This window comes from Astyanax mexicanus, chromosome 2 (genome assembly GCF_023375975.1).
Source record: "Astyanax mexicanus isolate ESR-SI-001 chromosome 2, AstMex3_surface, whole genome shotgun sequence".
Classification (NCBI taxonomy): Eukaryota; Metazoa; Chordata; class Actinopteri; order Characiformes; family Acestrorhamphidae; genus Astyanax; species Astyanax mexicanus.
In genome coordinates this window covers 16,925,599-16,944,661 of record NC_064409.1, presented here as the reverse complement: position 1 = coordinate 16,944,661, position 19,063 = coordinate 16,925,599, and the positions used below count along the sequence as shown (strand labels likewise).

At 38.2% G+C, this 19,063-nt stretch overlaps 1 protein-coding gene across 1 annotated transcript in view; it reads left to right on the top strand.

Annotated features, from left to right (window-relative positions):
• The first annotated feature begins 389 nt into the window (after positions 1–389).
• Positions 390–19,063, top strand: part of LOC103042295 (protein phosphatase 1H) — a 44,495-nt gene continuing 25,821 nt past the window's right edge. Inside the window, exons 1-2 of the mRNA XM_007232390.4 lie at positions 390–956; positions 14,974–15,139. Coding sequence (XP_007232452.3) covers positions 724–956; positions 14,974–15,139 — 399 coding nt within the window. The 5' untranslated portion in view covers positions 390–723. The remainder of the gene's footprint in view (positions 957–14,973; positions 15,140–19,063) is intronic.

Below are 19,063 nucleotides of genomic sequence, written 5' to 3'. Positions count from 1 at the left end.
CTGTAAAAATATTTTTTTTTGCTTCTGTATTTTTGTGCATATGTTGCACTGACTTGGTTGGTGGAAAAAAAAAGTTTAATTTTGATAATGCTATATGTAGTTTTGGTTACAGTAATTATTTGTGCAGGATATATAAGGTATTTTGCAGTTTGGATGTGTGGTTTTGTGAATTGTTTTTTTAAGTATTTAAAATAATTAAACCAGCCTAGTTTATAAAATGTGTGATTTAGCAATTGGATTTTTTTTTTAGGATTTTTAGCTTTTTAAAAGCTACTATACTTGCTTTAATAATAAACATAACAGGTGGTGAGAGAGTGGAAGTGGGCGTGTCTTACTGGCTTTACGGGTCTCTTGACAGTGCCCCGCCCCCTTTCCCGGGTCACCTGACTGCTCCTCGCGAGAGTGCTGCAGGTTCTCGGTGGTGGAGGGAATGCAGCTTTAGAGTGGAGACGGGCAGAGAGTGTTTGTGCAGGTCTGAGTGAATGAGAGAGTGAGAGTGAGAGGTAGAAGTGTGTAAGAGTGAAAGGCAGAGAGTGAGAGAGTGTGTGAATGTGTTGAATGCAGTCTGCGGTTGCCCCTGCTTCCTCCGCGGCTCTGTGACTGTTCCACGCCGGCGCGCTGGGGGGGAGCTCGGGCAAAGGGAGCCGCGCAGTTCACCGCTCGGACCCGCGGCGCAGCGCCGGCAGAAGCAGCACCGGCACCGTCAGCAGCAGCAGCAGCAGCATGCTCACCCGGGTCAAGTCCGCCGTGGCCAGCTTCGTGGGCGGCATCATGGCCGGCTCCTCGGACGGAGAGCAGCCGAGCGGCGCCGAGCTGCCCCACAAATTCCCCTACATGAGGCCGGCCTTCCTCGGACTGTCGCCGGACGAGATCGAGTGCTCGGCGGATCACATCGCGCGGCCCATCCTCATCCTCAAAGAGACGAAGAGATTACCGTGGGCTACCGGCTACGCAGAGTGAGTCCCCGTCCATCTTTAATCTACAGCATGTCAACATCACCTCACTGCCTGACAGGAGCACTCATCCAAACTGCATACCAAATGATGATTAAACTGGTTGACAGTTTGGATTAATGTTTTTATGGACAGGCATGTTGTGATGGTCGTGCTTGCTACTCCAACATCCTTGTCATTCATTGACTGGTTGACAGGCTGGTTAGGGTCAACCCAAGACCAGCTTCTATCATCCAAACTGCATAACATATAGTGAATAAACTGCTTGACAGTTTGGATGCATGTTTTTTTTTTTTTGACCAGGCTTGTTGTGATGGTCATGCTTGCTGCTCAAACATCCTAGTCATTCATACTGGCTGACTGGTTGACAGGCTGGTTAGGGTCAGTCCAAGACCAGCTTCTGCTAGGAATTGGTTTCAGAGTCATGATGGTTAAAATGGGCATGTTGTGATACTCATGCTACACAACATCTTGGTCATTCAAACTGGTTGACAGGCTGGTTAGGGCCAGTCCAAGTCCAGCTTTTGCTGGGAACTGGTTTCAGAGGGTCATGGTGTTTAAAACACTGGACATCCAGGCAAAAAACAACAGATATACTGGTTGACAGGCTGGTTAAGGTCAGTCCAACATGCATCCAACAGCCCAAACTGCATAACCTAAAGTGATTTAACTGGTTTACAGTTGGGATGCATGTTTTTATGACCAGGCTTGTTGTGATGGTCATGCTTGCTGCACAAACATCTGTCAATCATACTGGTTGATTGATTGACTAGCTTGTTCAGATGGGTCGAGCTGGTATGGTCAATGGGCATGTTAACAGCTTGGTTGACAATTTGGATGTTGAGCACCAATCATGTTTTTATTGGTGCTTGATGGATTCGCTGGTCTATCAGCAGGACCAACCTGACCAAGCTGGCTGACCAGCATGACCATAACACACCAGTTTAGACCACATGAAACCAACAACCCAGCAAAAGCTGGTCTTGAGCTGACAACCAGGATGTGTATCATGACCATGCTGGTTAACTTCTTTGGTCTTATTGGTCCGCTTGCTTGGTCAGGCTGGTCAAGCTGCTATGCTAGCACAATTAGGGGACTTTTTGACCGGCTGTTTAGCCAACTCAAGGCTAAAAAAAACTGTTCATCCAGTTAAAAAAACATACCCCTACACTGCGGTTGACCGACATGTACTATGTTTACATTTGATCTTGGTGGACTAACTCGTCTTTTATTATGGCCAGCATAACCAAGTTTGTTGTAATGGGCATGCTGTTAAACCAAGTAAACCTTCTAACTCATACAAAAACATACCATATGCTGAAAAGACAGCTGGTTTAACCGGACTGGTTTTCTAGTTTAGAAGTTGACCAGCATAGATTATGTTTATATTTGATTATGACCGACTTGCTAGTCTGTCAGCAAGACTATCTTTCCTAAGCTGGTTGTCCAGAATGACCAATCATGCTGGTCAAACAGCTTAGTCACCATTTAAGGAGTTTTCATTTGAGTAGAAGGTCTGACAGCATGACCAGGTTGGTTGCGATTGTCATGCCTAGGGCAGTGTTATTATAATGGCCACGCTGATCATCCTCTTTGGTGTAACTGGTTGATTAACTTGTTAAACAGCTAAACCATCAGGCTTATACAAAACCATACCGTATGCCAGTCTAGAGCAGAGCTGGCCAACCAGTTTGACCAGTTTTACCAGCTTGAGTGTGCCAGGCTCTTCAAGCAGGCATGTTTCTGAAACTGTAGCCATTCGTCATGCATCATCAATCACAGACCAAATATATATATATAATAACGAGCATATTATACACTACATATACACATCCAAATTAGTTTTATGAGTGTATAATTTAAGTTCTATTAGATGTCCAAATGGTTGTGAACTAACCTTCTACTTCAAGTTTCACCCATTGCTGACACAAATGTGGTGGTCCCTGTAGAGAAGAATATAAGAAATATAACAGAACACTCTAAAGCAGATAAATATGAACCCTTTGGCAGGCATGGGCTAAATGGGTATAAAGCCCAACAGGAGTGAGCTATCCTAGTAATTCTGCTGCTTTTTCCTTGTATACAAAGAGCTTTTGAGCAGTCATTCATTAACCTGCAAGAAATGCACTGTAGGCCAGCAGAGTACAGTAAAGTACAGCAAGTCTGCTGTATTGTGTCCAGGCTGCAGACTGTGCTGATATAAAAGCGTAGTTATTGTAACAGATTGTGCGTCGTATGTGCAGTGGGATCTCATGGGAGGAGAATGCAGAGATTTGTGTATCCCAGCTGTATGTCACGTTTCCAGTCCAAAGCCCTGTGGTTCTCTCTGACCTGTAAGCCAGTTTTGTAGTTTATACAGAACATGTGTAATCTGTGTGACTGAAAAGGCCTTGCTCTTTTTTGTTATTATCGTATACTATGACTTAAGCATTATTTTCTATCTGTATTAAAAATATACAATAGAAGCTAAAGAACACTAACTGACCTGTGGGATATATACATGTGGGGCTTTCTGTATTGAATAAGTATATAAAATATGATACAGCATAACACAATATTGATATGTTGTCCTACCCTTAATTACCACCCACTGTACTGTGCACTGTTGGTGGTAATGCCTTCTATGATGCATTCCCAGTACACGTCACACTCTGAATTAAGAATATTAAATATCTAAAAATTTGAAACTGTCAAGCCTCAGATAATTTGTGTCACCTTGCCATGAGCACGCTGGCCAATGTTCAACTGCACTCACAAGATATCTCCTCACAACTTACACAGCTGTGGGTGTTCCCAAACGTCTGCTGAAGTAGCACTTAATGATCAGTTTATATACTGCTGTCCCATGACGTTTGGCCATGCTAGTGTATGCAGCTCTGGAAAAAAAATATTTTGCTATTTATATGTTTGAGAAAAAAAAATTAACATTGTTTTTTATTCTATACAGTACAAACATTTCTCCCAAAGTCCAAATAAAAATATTGTCATTCAGAGCATTTATTTGCAAAAAATGAGAAATGGCTGAAATAACAAAAAAGATGCAGAGCTTTTAGACCTTAAATAATGCAAATAAAAAATTATAAAATTTTAGGAGTTCAGAAATCAATATTTGCTCTGATAATCCTGTTTTTAAATCACAGTTTTCATGCATATTGGCATGTTCTTCCCCACCAGTCTTACACACTGCTTTTGGATAACTTTATGCCTTCACTCCTGGTGCAAAAATTCAAGCAGTTTAGTTTGTTTTGATGGCTTGTGATCATCCATCTTCCTCTTGATTATACTTAGAGGTTTTCAATTTGGTGAAATCAATGAAAAAAAATTAAGTGGTCTCTTTTTTTTCAGAACTGTATGTATGTATATGGGAAATCTTTATTTGCTTGGTTGCTTGTTTGTTTGCTTGCTTGCTTTTTAAATCACTTCACTGGTATCAGCAGCATCAACAGGCCAAATCAGATGTGCCTTCTCTGCCCAGCATTCAGCATGCGTCAGTGGTCACTTCTCAAACTGGGTATGAACAGAGGTCTATTTTTGGAACGAGCATCGACTGACCAAGTAAAACAGCTTGCTTCTTGTTTCCGGATCCTTTTTGCTTGATGTGTGCACAACAAAATTGCATTAATGAAATTCCATGCATTCACTCAAATTCAGCACATTTTCAAAATATGCAGATTATGATTTAAGAGAAGGGATGCATAAGTACAGATGCATGAATACAGGTTCTGATCCCAACATCTGATACCGTGCACTATTGAACAGCTCGGTCAGAAATTCAGTCCAAATTATGTATTTTCAGTTCTGAATTATTTGGAAGGCGTGTCCACAAACACTTGAACATGTAGTGTTTATGGATTTTCATTCGAGTTTTCACTTCTACAAGCATTTTACACATTAGGACTTTGAACCCAACAACATTGCACTAAATAAATGAGCCTCACTATAAAACATCTAGCTTTAGATCTGTAAGGAATGTTTCACTGCTTTTATGAGATCAGACAACCGCAATGTATGTGTTATTATTGCTTACACTTGTGATTTGGGTCAGGTTTTATAGTGGGGGCAGATTAGATTGATTCTTGTTGTGGGGTTGAAAGTCCCAGAGGAGGAAATGCTTGCCAAGGCTATTCATCCTCCAGGACTTTCAATTTCGCTGAATGTTCAGTTGACATTTTTACTTGAGCAACAATAGCAGAACTTGAAAATAATGTGGCAGAAAATGGTTTCAAATGTGTCATAACACTAGAACCAAAGATATTGTGTTAAGTTGTCATGTAACACTGTAATGTAGTAGTAGTTCCACACTGCAGTTTAACTAACTGTTCTGTTATCTTATGAGAGGCTCCTCAATATGCTGCACAATAATGCGTTTTCCATGAATTATCTATCGGAGGCAGATTTATATTTACTTACTTTTTACTAAGGATGCACAGATACAGCTCTGAAAAAAAGAAACCACTTAAAAATGATGAGATTCTTAGATTTTTTTAATTGAAAACATCTGGAATATAATCAAGAGGAAGGTGGATGATCACTAGTCATCAAACCAAGCTGAACTGCTTGAATTTTTGCACCAGGAGTGGCATTAAGTTATCCAAAAGCAGTGTGTAAGACTGGTGGAGAACATGCCTGGATGCACGAAAACTGTAATTAAAAACCAGGGTTATTCCACCAAATATTGATTTCTGAAGTGTTAAAACTTTATGAATATGAACTTGTTTTCCTTGCATTATTTGAGGTCTGAAAGCTCTGCGTCTGTTAGCTGATGTATCAGAGCTGGGGGCCTACTGTTGGGAGCATTGCAAGTGATACGACAGTTCTAGTTGGTGAGTGGGTGGGTTAATTTGTGGAAATTAGTAAAAACAAAAAAGAAAAATTCAGACCATTTCTGAAATTCCTTTAGCTACAATCATATCAAATCAGGCCTATATAGGGCAGAATTTGTACAGTGTAAGTATGTGATTACATTTTGTCAGGGAAGGCCCGCTGTCTATTGAGGCTAAAGTCGTTCTTCTCTTGTGAATCAGTGCTGTTTTCAGCAGCAGTGTATTAGGGGTGTATTATGCAGTGACCTCTATGTTAAATAACCCAAATATGACTCTTCCAGAATAATGCAGCATATCAAACTGTTATACAACACAAATAAACTGCATGCTAATCAGCTGGCCTGCTAACAAGTTCTATTTGTAGGTCTGAGCCACAGGCTGCATCTATGAAGAGTATCTTGATTTTTGCTTGATTGTAGAAGGCCAAAAGGGAGTCGATGGGGGGTGTGCTATATCGTGTCGTACGCAATAATATCATCAATATGAACGATATTATACCCTGAAATATCGTGCCATACCTACCCCTAATTATCACATCAGGGTACTATTTTTTGCTTTTGCTGTTTTTAGCAAAAGAAAAATTGACACTTTTTTATTTCCCATTATATATATATATATATATATATATATATATATATATATATATATATATATATATATATATATATACTAAAGACAGATTATATATGTTCAGTTTCATTTATTTTATTTTAGTTCTGGATATATGGAAATATTTGGAGTACATTATTAGTATCATGACATTCTGGATCATTGACTTCAGTTACAAATCTGATAAAAAGATTGTATTTTTAATTTTTCAGTTAGGGGTGTGTCCTATTATATCGTATGCAATAATTCTTGAAATATTTTTTTCCAATTCAGTGTTTTGTCATATCGCCAAGAGTATTATCACAACAAATACCATGAAATATTACAATGCTATTTTAGGACCGTATCGCCCACCCCTAGAGTAGACAGTAAGAAAACCTTCTAAATGGTCGCAGACAGAAGCTATGAGGAATGTGCCATGTCAGAGTAATGAAGTTATATTATTTACAAAGTTTCATTCAGACTGGAACTCTTCAAATAATCCTCAGTTTTTTCTTAGCAGAGTGTGGCAGTAAATGAAAGCTAGACAACTACACTGACCTGTGGGATACGTGTGTGATGTCTCCTGCATTGAAATCCACTTTGCTTCTATCCAGCAGAGTTACAGTAAAATCCGTTAAATGGGTTTGTAAATCATTAATGGCACATGCAAAAGAGTGGAGTATTGCTACACGTGCGTTTAAAGGGAGTCCGATTTTGGCAGAGAGGCACCTGAAAAGCTCATACTTTTCGAACCAACAACTTTCTACAAACAAATTAATGTAAAAAAAATAAATAAAAATAGAGTGATGCAACACATGTAGATGATGATGACAAAATGTAGCAGAGTTCTTCAGTGCTCTCAGTCACTAAACTGCAACGTGAACTAGGGGTGTGCCATATCAGATCGTATCATAACATTTTCGAATATAGTGAACGATATTATACCCTGAAATATCATGCCATAACTCACCCCTAATTATCTCATCAGGGTAGGACTTTTTTGCTGTTTTAAGCAAAAGAAAAATTCACACATTTCTCATTTCCTATTAAATATCTACTAGAGACAGATTATATTTGTCCAGTATCACTTATTTTACTTCAATCCTGGATATATGGAGATATTTGGAGTGCATTATTAGTATCATGACATTTGGGATTATTGATTCTGTTACAAATCTGCAAAAAAAAAAAAAAAAAAAATTAATATCTCAGTTAGGGGTGTGCGGTATCATATCGTATCCAATAATAAAATGTAAGTTTTGTTTTGTTGCAGTAGTGTGTTTTTTATTTTTTTGTCAAATCGCCAAGAGTACCTTTATTGCGATAATACCATGAAATATTGTGATATTATTTTAGGGCCATATCGCCCACCCCTAGCGTGACCCTTCTAGAGTTTTAGGTGTGAAAACGCATGACCTCAGAAACCCAAGACAGAACTCTTTAGCACTGATTCCACTTATGCCCACTGGCCTCTTTTTAATGCAGAATGCAGATCAGCGTTCCTGAGGAAAACTGTGACTTCCTCATTCCTGCTCTGCTCCTGCTGAGGGGAAGATAGATGAAGGGGGTGGGTTTGCGTCTTATTCACAGTGTGATGGGATTGGAGCCCACGCTGACTGTTTAAATCAGCATGAGCTTCAGTCCAATCTAAAGAATTCTATGGCAGATATCTGGAGACTCATATGTAAGAATAGCATTTTTTTTTCTCTCTTCCACAGTCTTTCCATTTCTCTCTCTCTCTTTCTCTCTCTCACACATACTCACTCTCTATCTCTCATGCTCTCATACCTCTCTTTCTGTCAACCTCTCTCTCACTGTTGCATTCTTCAGTCTCTCTGTTCACTTCCTCCTCCCCCTTTTTCACTGTTTCACTCTCTCTCTTCTCTTTCTCTCTCCTCCCTTTCTCTACCCTTCTTGCTCCCCCTGTCATCCTGTTGCTTTCTCTGTCTTACTCTCTCACACTCTCTCCCTGCTTCTCTCACACTCTCTCTCCCTCTCTCTCTCTCTCTCTCTCTCTCTCTCCCCTGTTGCCTGCCATGCACTCTCTCTCTGACTCATATGTTGGCATTTTCAGGGTAAAAATATGAATATCTTTAAATATGAAGTTTGACTGTTTCTATAAATGCAACAGTGGCATCATCCCCCCACACACAGGATAAGTCTGAACACTAGTGAAAATATCTGAATTGCTTATGCACTATGTATTATATTATTTGGAGGAAAAAAGAGATTTAATATGAGTTTAATAGAGATAAACTCTACAAATGAGCTGATTATCACTGTAGTGAAAGTGAATTGCATACACTTAGTCAGAGATTTGAGGCAATATATTAATAATCTGGTTCTGGGTGCACATACTTTTTGATTAGTGAAGTGTGTTTGCTTAATAAATAAACTATAATTACTACTATTATTATACAAATAATATTCATGGATTAATCTACACTGCCTGGCCAAAAAAAAAAGTCGCCACCAGGATTTAACAAAGTAAATGATGTGGGGTTAAAGCTGCAGTTGGTCAGGTCTAGGTTCAGCAACAGTATGTGCTGAAAGAATGAGGTCAGCTGACTACCTGAATATACTGAAAATAGACCAGGTTATTCCATCAATGGATTTTTTTATTTCCTGATGGCACGGCCATATTCCAAGATGACAATACCAGGATTCATGGGTCTGGAACGGTGAAAGAGTGATTCAGAGAGCATGAGATCATCATTTTTACACATGGATTGAGAGAGTTCACCACAGAGTCCAGACCTTAACCCCATTGAGAATCTTTGGGATGTACTGGAGAAGGCTTTGTGCAGCGGTCAGACTCCACCATCATCAACGCAAGATCTATTTTACTGTACCTATATTAACCTGCATTTGTTCCAATGCAGTATGGAACAGTAAAACTCTTTAAGCTACATTCTTGTAAATAAGTTGTTTTTTTCTTTAATACTTTATATTAATGGTGAATTTCCTATAAATGTAATGTAGTAAACTCTTATTCCACACTGTCTCATGACTGATCTATTTTAATTCTATGCACTGGCCTGGACTTCTGCTCGACTGCTTCCCTCAGCAGGTCATGTGCTCACTTTGTAAGATCAGCATTAGACAGTGTGAGTGTACTCTTTATGCGGTCAGGCTGAAATCTTCAGCTTCTCTTCCCTCTGATCATGTGACTAAACCATGTGCATTTCCTGAATAAAAGGAACAAGAGAGGCTATTTTTTTATAGGTCAGTTTCATACTAACTGCATTTATTCACTATTATTAATGATTCATGTTTATTTTAGGCACAGTTCATATTCAAAATATTAATTAAATGTATCTGAGCTTGTACATTATTGTCTATATTTATCCCTGATTTATACATTCAACTTGAGTTTTATATAAAATATATGACACTATTCTGTCAATAACTTCTTAAGACGCAAGTTTTTTAGTGGATATTTAATTGTGAATAAAAGAATGAATGTAAAAAAAAATGGAAAATGCAATTATATTTATATTAGTGCTGTTAATTAAAATGCTAGTATATACTTGTTTGAGGGGAGATAAAGCCAAAGTGGGGCGCAGGAATAAAGAATGCATGACAAACTGGATAAAGGAAAAGTTGAAAGGATTTCTGAATTAGAACTTACACAGTTCCACCAATAAACCAATAAACCACATGTCAGGGCTGTCTTCTGGTGCGGGAACAAGAAAGCAAACATAGGTTCCTTAAATATAAGTAAATAATATCAGATGTATGTAGCATGTATATCTGTGCAGTGTGAAGCTGCTTTCACACAGAACACTGAATATTTGCCATTTCGCTTTCAAACACAGTGTTTTTAATGTGCTCAGTGTGTAAACAGCATGGAGCAGCAGAGACAGTGTTTGTTCATAGCAGTATATTATTTGACTAGTATATCAGATTAAACTCTGCCTTATCAGCAGTTTAGCTCAATTAAAAATAAATGGTCAGATTGGAACTGAATCATGTTCACACCACAAGCAAACCACTCCAGCCAAGCTACGTTTTTATTCTGTTGTCCCATTAACAGACTTAATAAAATATTTGTAGAATTGTGAAGGATGCATGTTTGTAGAATCTCATTAGCACTTCCATAGAGTTCTGTTTTCAGTTCATCTTCCAAAATGAACTTCGGTCCAGTTCTCATCACACACTTCCTCTTCTGTAGTTGTGTTATTACAGGTTATGACAGAATTAAATGAAATGCATGTAGAACTGAGTGGAGGAACAAGGTGTGCAGGTTTTCAGGTGTACTGCTTGATAATATCATGGAATGCAGCAAATTCAGCTGCTTTTAATAGGAACTGTGACTAAAGTACGGTGGCCGAGAAAGCCCAACGCAGTGCAAATTGAAAAGCGCTGCAAAAGCACAAAACACATCCATCAAAATTACAACACAGGCGCAGCAAATAGAAAAAAGCGCTGCAAATAGAAAAACGCGCTGCAAATAGAACCACAACACAACGGAAGTGAGTCACAACACAACGGAATTTTCCCGGGGGACCTTAAAAGATACTGTACCAGCTAAGCTGCGTCTTCAGTAACGTCTCGGACTTCACTATGTGTACAAAGGACAATAAGTGGCAAACAAGGCGTTTTGTGAAGCAGAACTTTTAATAATATGCACACAACCGTGGTAATCACAGGTAATAAACATAACTTACTTTTCAGAAGCTTGCCACTTACTGTCCTTTGTATACAGCTGGTACAGCATCTTTTAAGGTCCCCCGGGAAAATTCCGTTGTGTTGTGACTCACTTCCGTTGTGTTGTGGTTCTATTTGCAGCGCGTTTTTCTTTTTGCAGCGCGTTTTTCTGTTTGCTGCGCCTGTGTTGTAATTTTGATGGATGTGTTTTGTGCTTTTGCAGCGCTTTTCAATTTGCACTGCGCTGGGCTTTCTCGGCCACCGTACTAAAGTGATGCCTGCACTTAAGTATGTGGGAAATACAGTAGTAAACAGGGCTGTTATTCTGAAATGCTTATGCTTTATATGTGTGATATGTGGGGAATATGCAACAGAATATTATAATGATAATAGAGACCATGTTTGTCATGATATAGGTGTCATTATTCAATTTATTGGAAGATATTTCTATATTGTAAGCCAATAGACTTATGCAGAGGTCATGTACGTTTGGTCGAAGGACATATCTTTTATCCTAGACATTATTTAGCAAATCAGCAGAAGTAATTAGGAACTGTCAGCTGAGTCACATCTTCAAGCCTGACTCTGACTCTTCAAACTTTCTGCTGACAGCAACCGTGGGCAGATATCTAAAAAATCTGAGAGCCAATCGATGCCCACAAGACAGAGGAAGGCTCAGATTTTTTCAGCTTGCAGTTTCTACAGTGCATACTACAAAAAAGTTGCAGTTCAGGGGAACTGTGGAGGTCCAGTCCACAAAATGTAAGCAACATGGAGGAGAACTCAAACATTGAGCCAAATGAGCAATTTAGGCAGCGCATACCAAAAAAAAAAAGAGGAACAAACCAGAAGCTACAGTAGGTTCTGGCATATTGTAATCATTTTATGCTCATCCCATTATAACTATGGTCCAGATGCAACACTGAACCATAATCTAATTAGAGTAGATTGCAATAATCTAGATCCAATTACAGATCATGCTATAAACTGCAATTTCCACAATCGGTTTCCACATACTAATCTTTTACAGAATCAACAGAATACAGCACAGCTATTTAGTGGCTTTTCTAAACTGTAATTATTTACCAGAGCTCTCAGACAGACACTGTGTATTCTTCAGGCAGTTTGTGGTAGTTTTAAAAGTAAAGGTGTTACATACAGTAGATCTGGACTGATCATTGTTTTTAGAGGTATTTCACAAAAAATCTTTCATCATAATCTTCATCTTTTTTTTTTTTTTACTCATTTCTATTCATGACTTGCAAACATCTTACTTCTGATTGGCTAACAACACTGTGAAGCTCCCTCCCCGGCTCTGCAGTGGGCATTCCCAAGGCCATGAATCCTAATTTTAGGTTACTTACTTAAAAATCACTGAAAAAACTGGGTGTGTTTTAAAACTTTTAAAATGCAATTATATACATAAAAAACAAAAATCAGCCACTGCCTCTTTTCCAACTGCTGCTGATGCAGTATTGCTGAGTAGCATCACAGCATGCTCGGAGGAAAGCTCAGCGACTCGGTTCTGATACATCAGCTCACAGACGCCTTGTACTGATCGACATCACCCTAGAAGTAATGAGGGGAAAGAGTGCCTATCCACCCAGAGAGAGCAAGGCCAATTGTGCTCTCTCAGGGCTCCGGCAGCCGATGGCAAGCTACATGACCGGGATTCGAACCAGTGATCTCCTTTTCATAGTGGCAATGCTTAGCCCGCTGGACCACTCAGAGCCCAAAAATATATATTTTTTTAGATACACTTTTTAGATATAATGTAATGAATTGTCATGCAAGACTTCTGCAAAGTTTTTCAACAAGACACGTACTTTGTAGAGATGGGACCGATCCAAAACAATATTGGTATCTGGGTCAATATTGACTTAATTAGCGTAACAGATATTAGGCGAGCGTGACCGATCCACTTACGTAACATTAACATGAAATGCATCACTGACCCGGATTCCAGTTCTACAGTTTACCCTAAACCTCAAGCAATTTCAATCTGCGGCTGAGTAAACTTTAGCTGTTTGTCTAGGAAAAAAAAGTCAACTGTCTGGAGAGTTTTCACTTTGGAAACACTGAACAGCAGAACGGCTACATGTAATATTTGTAAAATCAGCATCTGAGGTGTGAACAGATTAACACCAGCAGTCTGTTAGCCTAGCTAGCTCAAAACCGACAGCTGCATTTCAGTGTTGTAAAGATATTAACTACAGACTGGAGTAAACTATAGTCATAATCCACATATCCTATAAAACCACAGAGACTACAAACACTAACCAGCACAAACACACCCATCTTTTGTTAAAAACAGCAATTTATTTAGTTCAGAAATACAGTTAGCATCGCCAGTTAGCTGTTAGCCATCTCTATTAACATCTGCAGTCTGTAAGCCTAGTTAGCGTTGAGCCGACAGCCTAAATCTGGTGTTGTGAAGGTAATAAGTAACTAATTTAAGTGAACTACAGCCATAATCCACAATGAATATCAAACCACGGATCCTGCTCACTTCAACCAGCATTAAGAAAACCATCTGTTATTAAAAAACAGTTATTTCTTTAGCTCAGAAATACAGTTAGCGTCACTGGTTATCCGTTAGCCGTTGCAGCTAATTCACTAAGCTACATGTAAAAAAAATAGTCTCCTGCACATCCAGTGCAAAAAAATTGTCTAGAGCTCTGTATTTAATATTGAACATATTTAATTAGTAACTTTTTTTAAATATTTTATAAAAAAAAAAATATTTAACCCTTGTGTGGTGTTTGGGTCTGTGGGACCCGTTTTCATTTTTCATCAAATGATACTAAAAAAATATTTTTCCTAACTCAAACTCATTGGCATTGGCTCATTTTTTGTGAAAAACATATATCAAAACACATTTTTGATAAACACACACTGTAAACCAGTGTGTTTATATATAACTTTACAGTTATATTACATGCAGTATGTTTGGCCAAGGGCTAATAAACATTGCTTCATCTGTAAATTTGAAACTAAACAAATGTTCTACTCATATCTTGAGTTAAATTAATTTTTCTTTTACATTTTATTAAAAAAACGAATAAAAAAAGAGTAGCACTTTTTGAAAAAAAATGTAACATAAGAAAGGTAAAGGGCAAATATTAACCATATAAGCTAATATTAAAGCTGTTTATAGTGCTTGCAATTTAGGTGAAGCAAGCATGTGTAAAGCATTTTAATGTAAAATTGCTTAGTTTTGCTAAATTTTAAATACAAGTAACAAAGTAAACGAGTAACAAAAATATGAACACCACACAAGGGTTGAAAATAAAACTATTGTGTGTTTGTATATAAAGTGTGTCAAATAAATGACTTTGGAATGCATTTACATTATGTAACCTTAATCATAGTACTAATAATAAACTAACAGAGCCCTTTTACCGGTATTTTTATTTGTATCAGCAGTTTTATATGGGAATAGAATCAGAGTTAAAAAAAGTGAATCGTGCCATCACCAGTACTTTGCACTTTCTAATTTAATGTTATGTCTTATTATCTCATTGTTTTATAAAATCAGGCAGTTATCATAACATTTCACTGCTAGTTGTCTAGTCAACATTGAGTCTACTGTGTATCAGTGCAAGTAGCATGTGACATTGTGTGCGTCTCTCTGAAATTTGATTACCAGGACAGTAAGTGAAGGCGGCAAATGCAAAAATGTGCAGGCGGGAATATGACACTCTCTTCACAGCTACGTTTCTGTAACTAAATTTCCATGCAGAGACCTAACCTGGCCTTTAATAAGATAAGAGTCTAGACAGCCTGCAACCTGAAAATAAAAGGTGATCTGAAAGGAACAGGTCTGTAAGTCCACAGGCTTAATTTCTTTAATTGGAGGATTAGTTTAGGAGTGTTAAATGAAGGTCTGTGCCAATTACAAGTACCGGTAATCAAACCATGCCTCAAAGTTCATGACTGCTTATTTGATTTTCCAGGGTGATCAATGCAGGGAAGAGTGCTCTAAATGAGGACCAGGCCTGCTGTGAGGTCATCATGGTGAAGAAGAAGCCCGGAGCACCGTCCACACCCAGCAAAACTCCCACAGCCAAAAGGAGGTCATCACTGCCCAACGGAGAGGGCCTGGGGCTCAGAGAGAGTTCAGTGAGTTCAATTCTTCAATGTTAAACTTATCTAAGTACAGTTTTTACTGTATTATGCAGGATACATCAACATTTTAAACAGTGAAACCCAAAATGTATCTGTATATAAACACAGTCCTAATTAACTTAACTAATTAACTGTTTTCACCACTACTTAGTAAATTAAATAGTCTCTCCCTATATAGCACACTGGTAATGAGGGGGTAGAGAGTCATTTTGGTCACAGCCCTTGTGTTGGTGTGAACAGGAGACCAGAGCCCAGCAGGGGAAAGGTGTCCTCCTGTTGTTCCCCTGGTAACAGTTTAGTGTTACTAAATTAAAACAGAGTAGATGATGATGCATTTTTTTATTTATTTATTTTCTGGGGGTGTTTTTGAGTGTTGAGTGCAGTTTAAGTACCTTAGTTGCTCATCATGCCAAGCTTATACCCTGAATATAGTGAAGTATACACTTCAGTTTCTGAATCAGGTTCTCTGATTTTGCTATTTATGGGTACATGTTTGAGTAAAATGAACATTGTTGTTTTATTCTATAACCTACGGGCAACATTTCTCCAAAATTCCAAATAAAAATATTGTAATTTAGAGCATTTATTTGCAGAACATGAGAAATGGCTGAAAAAGATTTTGAGCTTTCAGAGCTCAAATAATGCAAAGAAAACAAGTTGAAATTCATAAAGTTTTAAGAGTTCAGAAATCAGTACTTGGTGGAATAACCCTGTTTTTATTCACAGTTTTCATCTTCGCATGTTTTCCTCCACCAGTCTTACACACTGCTTTTGGATAACTTCATGCCACTTCTAGTGCAAAAATTCAGGCAGTTCAGACTCAGTTTTTATATCTTACAGAGAGACTAGAAACACCAGTGTAACTTTAGAAATAAAAGTAACATTTATTGCATTACATTTTAGCTTTAAACCAACTGCATGCAAACAATAAAATTAAAGTTTTCCCCTGAGAAACCTGTTTTTACATACTTGAACATGACATAGACTGGAAGCAATTAACGACTAATACTGATATAACTGATTTCTGATTTAGGTTTTACCTTGCTGCATGCTGTAATTGATATGCATTGGAAAATGTTTAAGAATTTCAATTGTTTAGTTAATATTAATAAGACCAATTTTAAAATCTATCAGATTACCTGAATACTTTGGTTTTATAAAAAAAAAAAACTTATGGAAATGCTCTCCTGATACTGTTAATAGTGTTAAGAAATAAATTGTACATTCTTTGCTATTAACTTTCCTAAGGCCAAGATGACAACAATATATCTATCCCTTTTCTCAAGATTGTTTTTCTCACCCACATCACCACCTACCATCTCTCTGTGCTGTATCTTTTTTTTCATTTCCTTGCCAATCTACCCCCACCCCTCCAACTTCCGTTAATGTGAATTTACCAGCGTCACTCTCAATCTATAAGCACATCTCAGCTTCTTTCTCTGTTCTTCCCACATCTATATAACTTCCTGCCTCCCGCTCCTGCCTCCTGTCAGTTTTTATCAGTCCTGTTCTCTCGGTTCAGCCCGTGCAGTCCCATCACCCTCTCAGCTCTCTGATTGGTTTGATCCCTTTAGTGTGCACACTTGCTATTCGCCCACACGAGTCAGGATGTGTCGTCCCCCCCACACACACACCAAGCGGGCCAAACAGACCACCAAGATAGCTGATAGCTTTAGTCCTAGGAATTATAAAATACATAGATATTTGTTGCATATTTTTCGGGCTATAAGGCGCACCAGATTATAAGCCTTGCTATCAATAAACGTCTATTTTCTGAGCTTTTTGTACATAAAGTGCACTGAATTATAAAGGCGCATTATGTGACACTAGTAAGGAACAGGGGTGTCGACCATGTTTTACTTCTAATTCAGCAGATCTCGCTGATGAGTGGTGGTGGGGGAGTAACTCGGTTAAGTAAAGTTAAGCTAAGTAAACAAAACTGTAAGATGAAAAAAAAAAACATATTCTTTTAAAGTATAACGAGTGCTGGATGTTAATCCACACAGATTTCTCTCTTGAAAACTGTTTTTTTTTTTTATTATTAGTATAAGTAAAATGCTTTTTTTCCCCTCTCTCTCTCTGTCTCTCTCTCCAGATTTCTAGATTTTCACTAAGGCTGGGTGTAGCAGCATTAGCACTAGTGGCCAACCGCTAGTGCTAGCCGCGGTTAGCGTTTATTAAACACTGCCCGATAGCACTACACTGAGGAAGCCTGAGGGGTATAGTAGGCCAGGGCGATATTAGGTAGTGGTTCGTCCCAGGTAGTTGTTTTAACATGGTAAATGCACACGCTTCAGTCTTATATACTCGTCTCTGGATGGCGAAAGAGCTACTGCTTAGCACAGTTAGCGGCTAATGCTAACGCTGCGCCAGCAGTGCTAGCCGGGGGTTAGCAGCAAGCCACAGGCTGATTATACTCACCTCTGAACAGCAAAAGAGCTAACAATTAGCACGGTTAGCAGCTAATGCTAATACTGGTACAGTCTCGGTGCTGTAGAAACTAAACTGAACTGGATTAGAAGGCGCACTTTTGGGAAAATTAAATATTTTAAACAGTGCTGTGAAATTGGTGGGATTTGGATCCCAAACTCCGTATGAAGTTGATGCAGTGCAATTTTTTTTGTGCTGTTCAAACATTTTTTTGGCATTTTAATCTGGTAGTTGTTTCAGTGATTATTTGACCAGTAGTAATGCTCCAAAATGACTTGGCATTTTGACTTTATATGTGACTTTGTATAGACAGGTTTCAGAATGCTTTAGAGCATTGTACATAGTATATAAGTACAGTATTTCAGTGTGTTCTTATGGGCAGATAGTATGAGACTTGACTTTTTGCACTTTTATGATCACATCGCGTTTAACATTGTAGTTTTACAGGTTCACTCTTTTCTAAATCACTGTCTATAGAGGCAATATTTACTTGTAAATAATTAAATAACAAATGGGTCAACATAAAGTTCTGTATTTTAAACACAATTGTACATAAAAAAAGCCGACTTAGTAAAAAAATTGTTTGTGCCTCTTACTTAATGTAAACTGGCTAGTCCTCTCCATTAAAGATTTACAGAGACAGTAGCCTGGCTATTGTCCACACTCTTAAAGGCAGTACTAATATCCTTCATACTGATACCCTTTTAATTGTCCTTGACCCTTTGTGACCGTCTCATAACCTCCCCCACGGCCCGTGCCTCTTATCCCTCAAGTGTGTGTGTGTGTATAGTGTGTGTTTGTTTGTTTGAGTGTGTTTGTGTTTTCTCAGCTGTTTAAAAAGGCTTAAATTTTGGGTTGGATGAATAAAACCCACAGAATATCTGATTTGGTTGTAACTCAGTACTGAAGAACATCTTTTATAACATGTTCATTCATGCCTCACTCAGAGGGTCAGAACACAGTGATATTTATAGACACACTCGCGTGAAGTAATGCCTGTTCAATAGAGTCGCGTGTATGTGTCTGTATGTGTGTGTGTGTGTAGGCAGGCTAATCCTCTTAGGGATGCCTCTCTAGGGACAAACAGATGCTTTGTTGGAAGGCATGGCTTTAAGCCAGAGCACCAGCCCACTGTTTCAGATGTTCTCATAGTTATGAAAGTAGTTAAGCAGTTATGATTTCAATTAAAGCTTGTTTAAAGCCAGTAGCTGGGTTTACATTCTAGTACTAAAGCTGGAAACTACTTAATCAGATTATAGCACATACTAGTACTGTAATAATTAAATAAAATAATAGAGCGACACCCAGAAACAGAATAAAAGTGTGCACTTTCTAAAAAAAAAGTAGGAAAATAAGCATTTTAACATGCAGAGATGTAGTGATATTGTGTGCACTGTCAAAAATATAATAAAATCTCATTAAATAAAACAATTCAATATATACTATAATGGAAAAGTAATAGAATTCTGCAAAATTTAGGAATTTTAC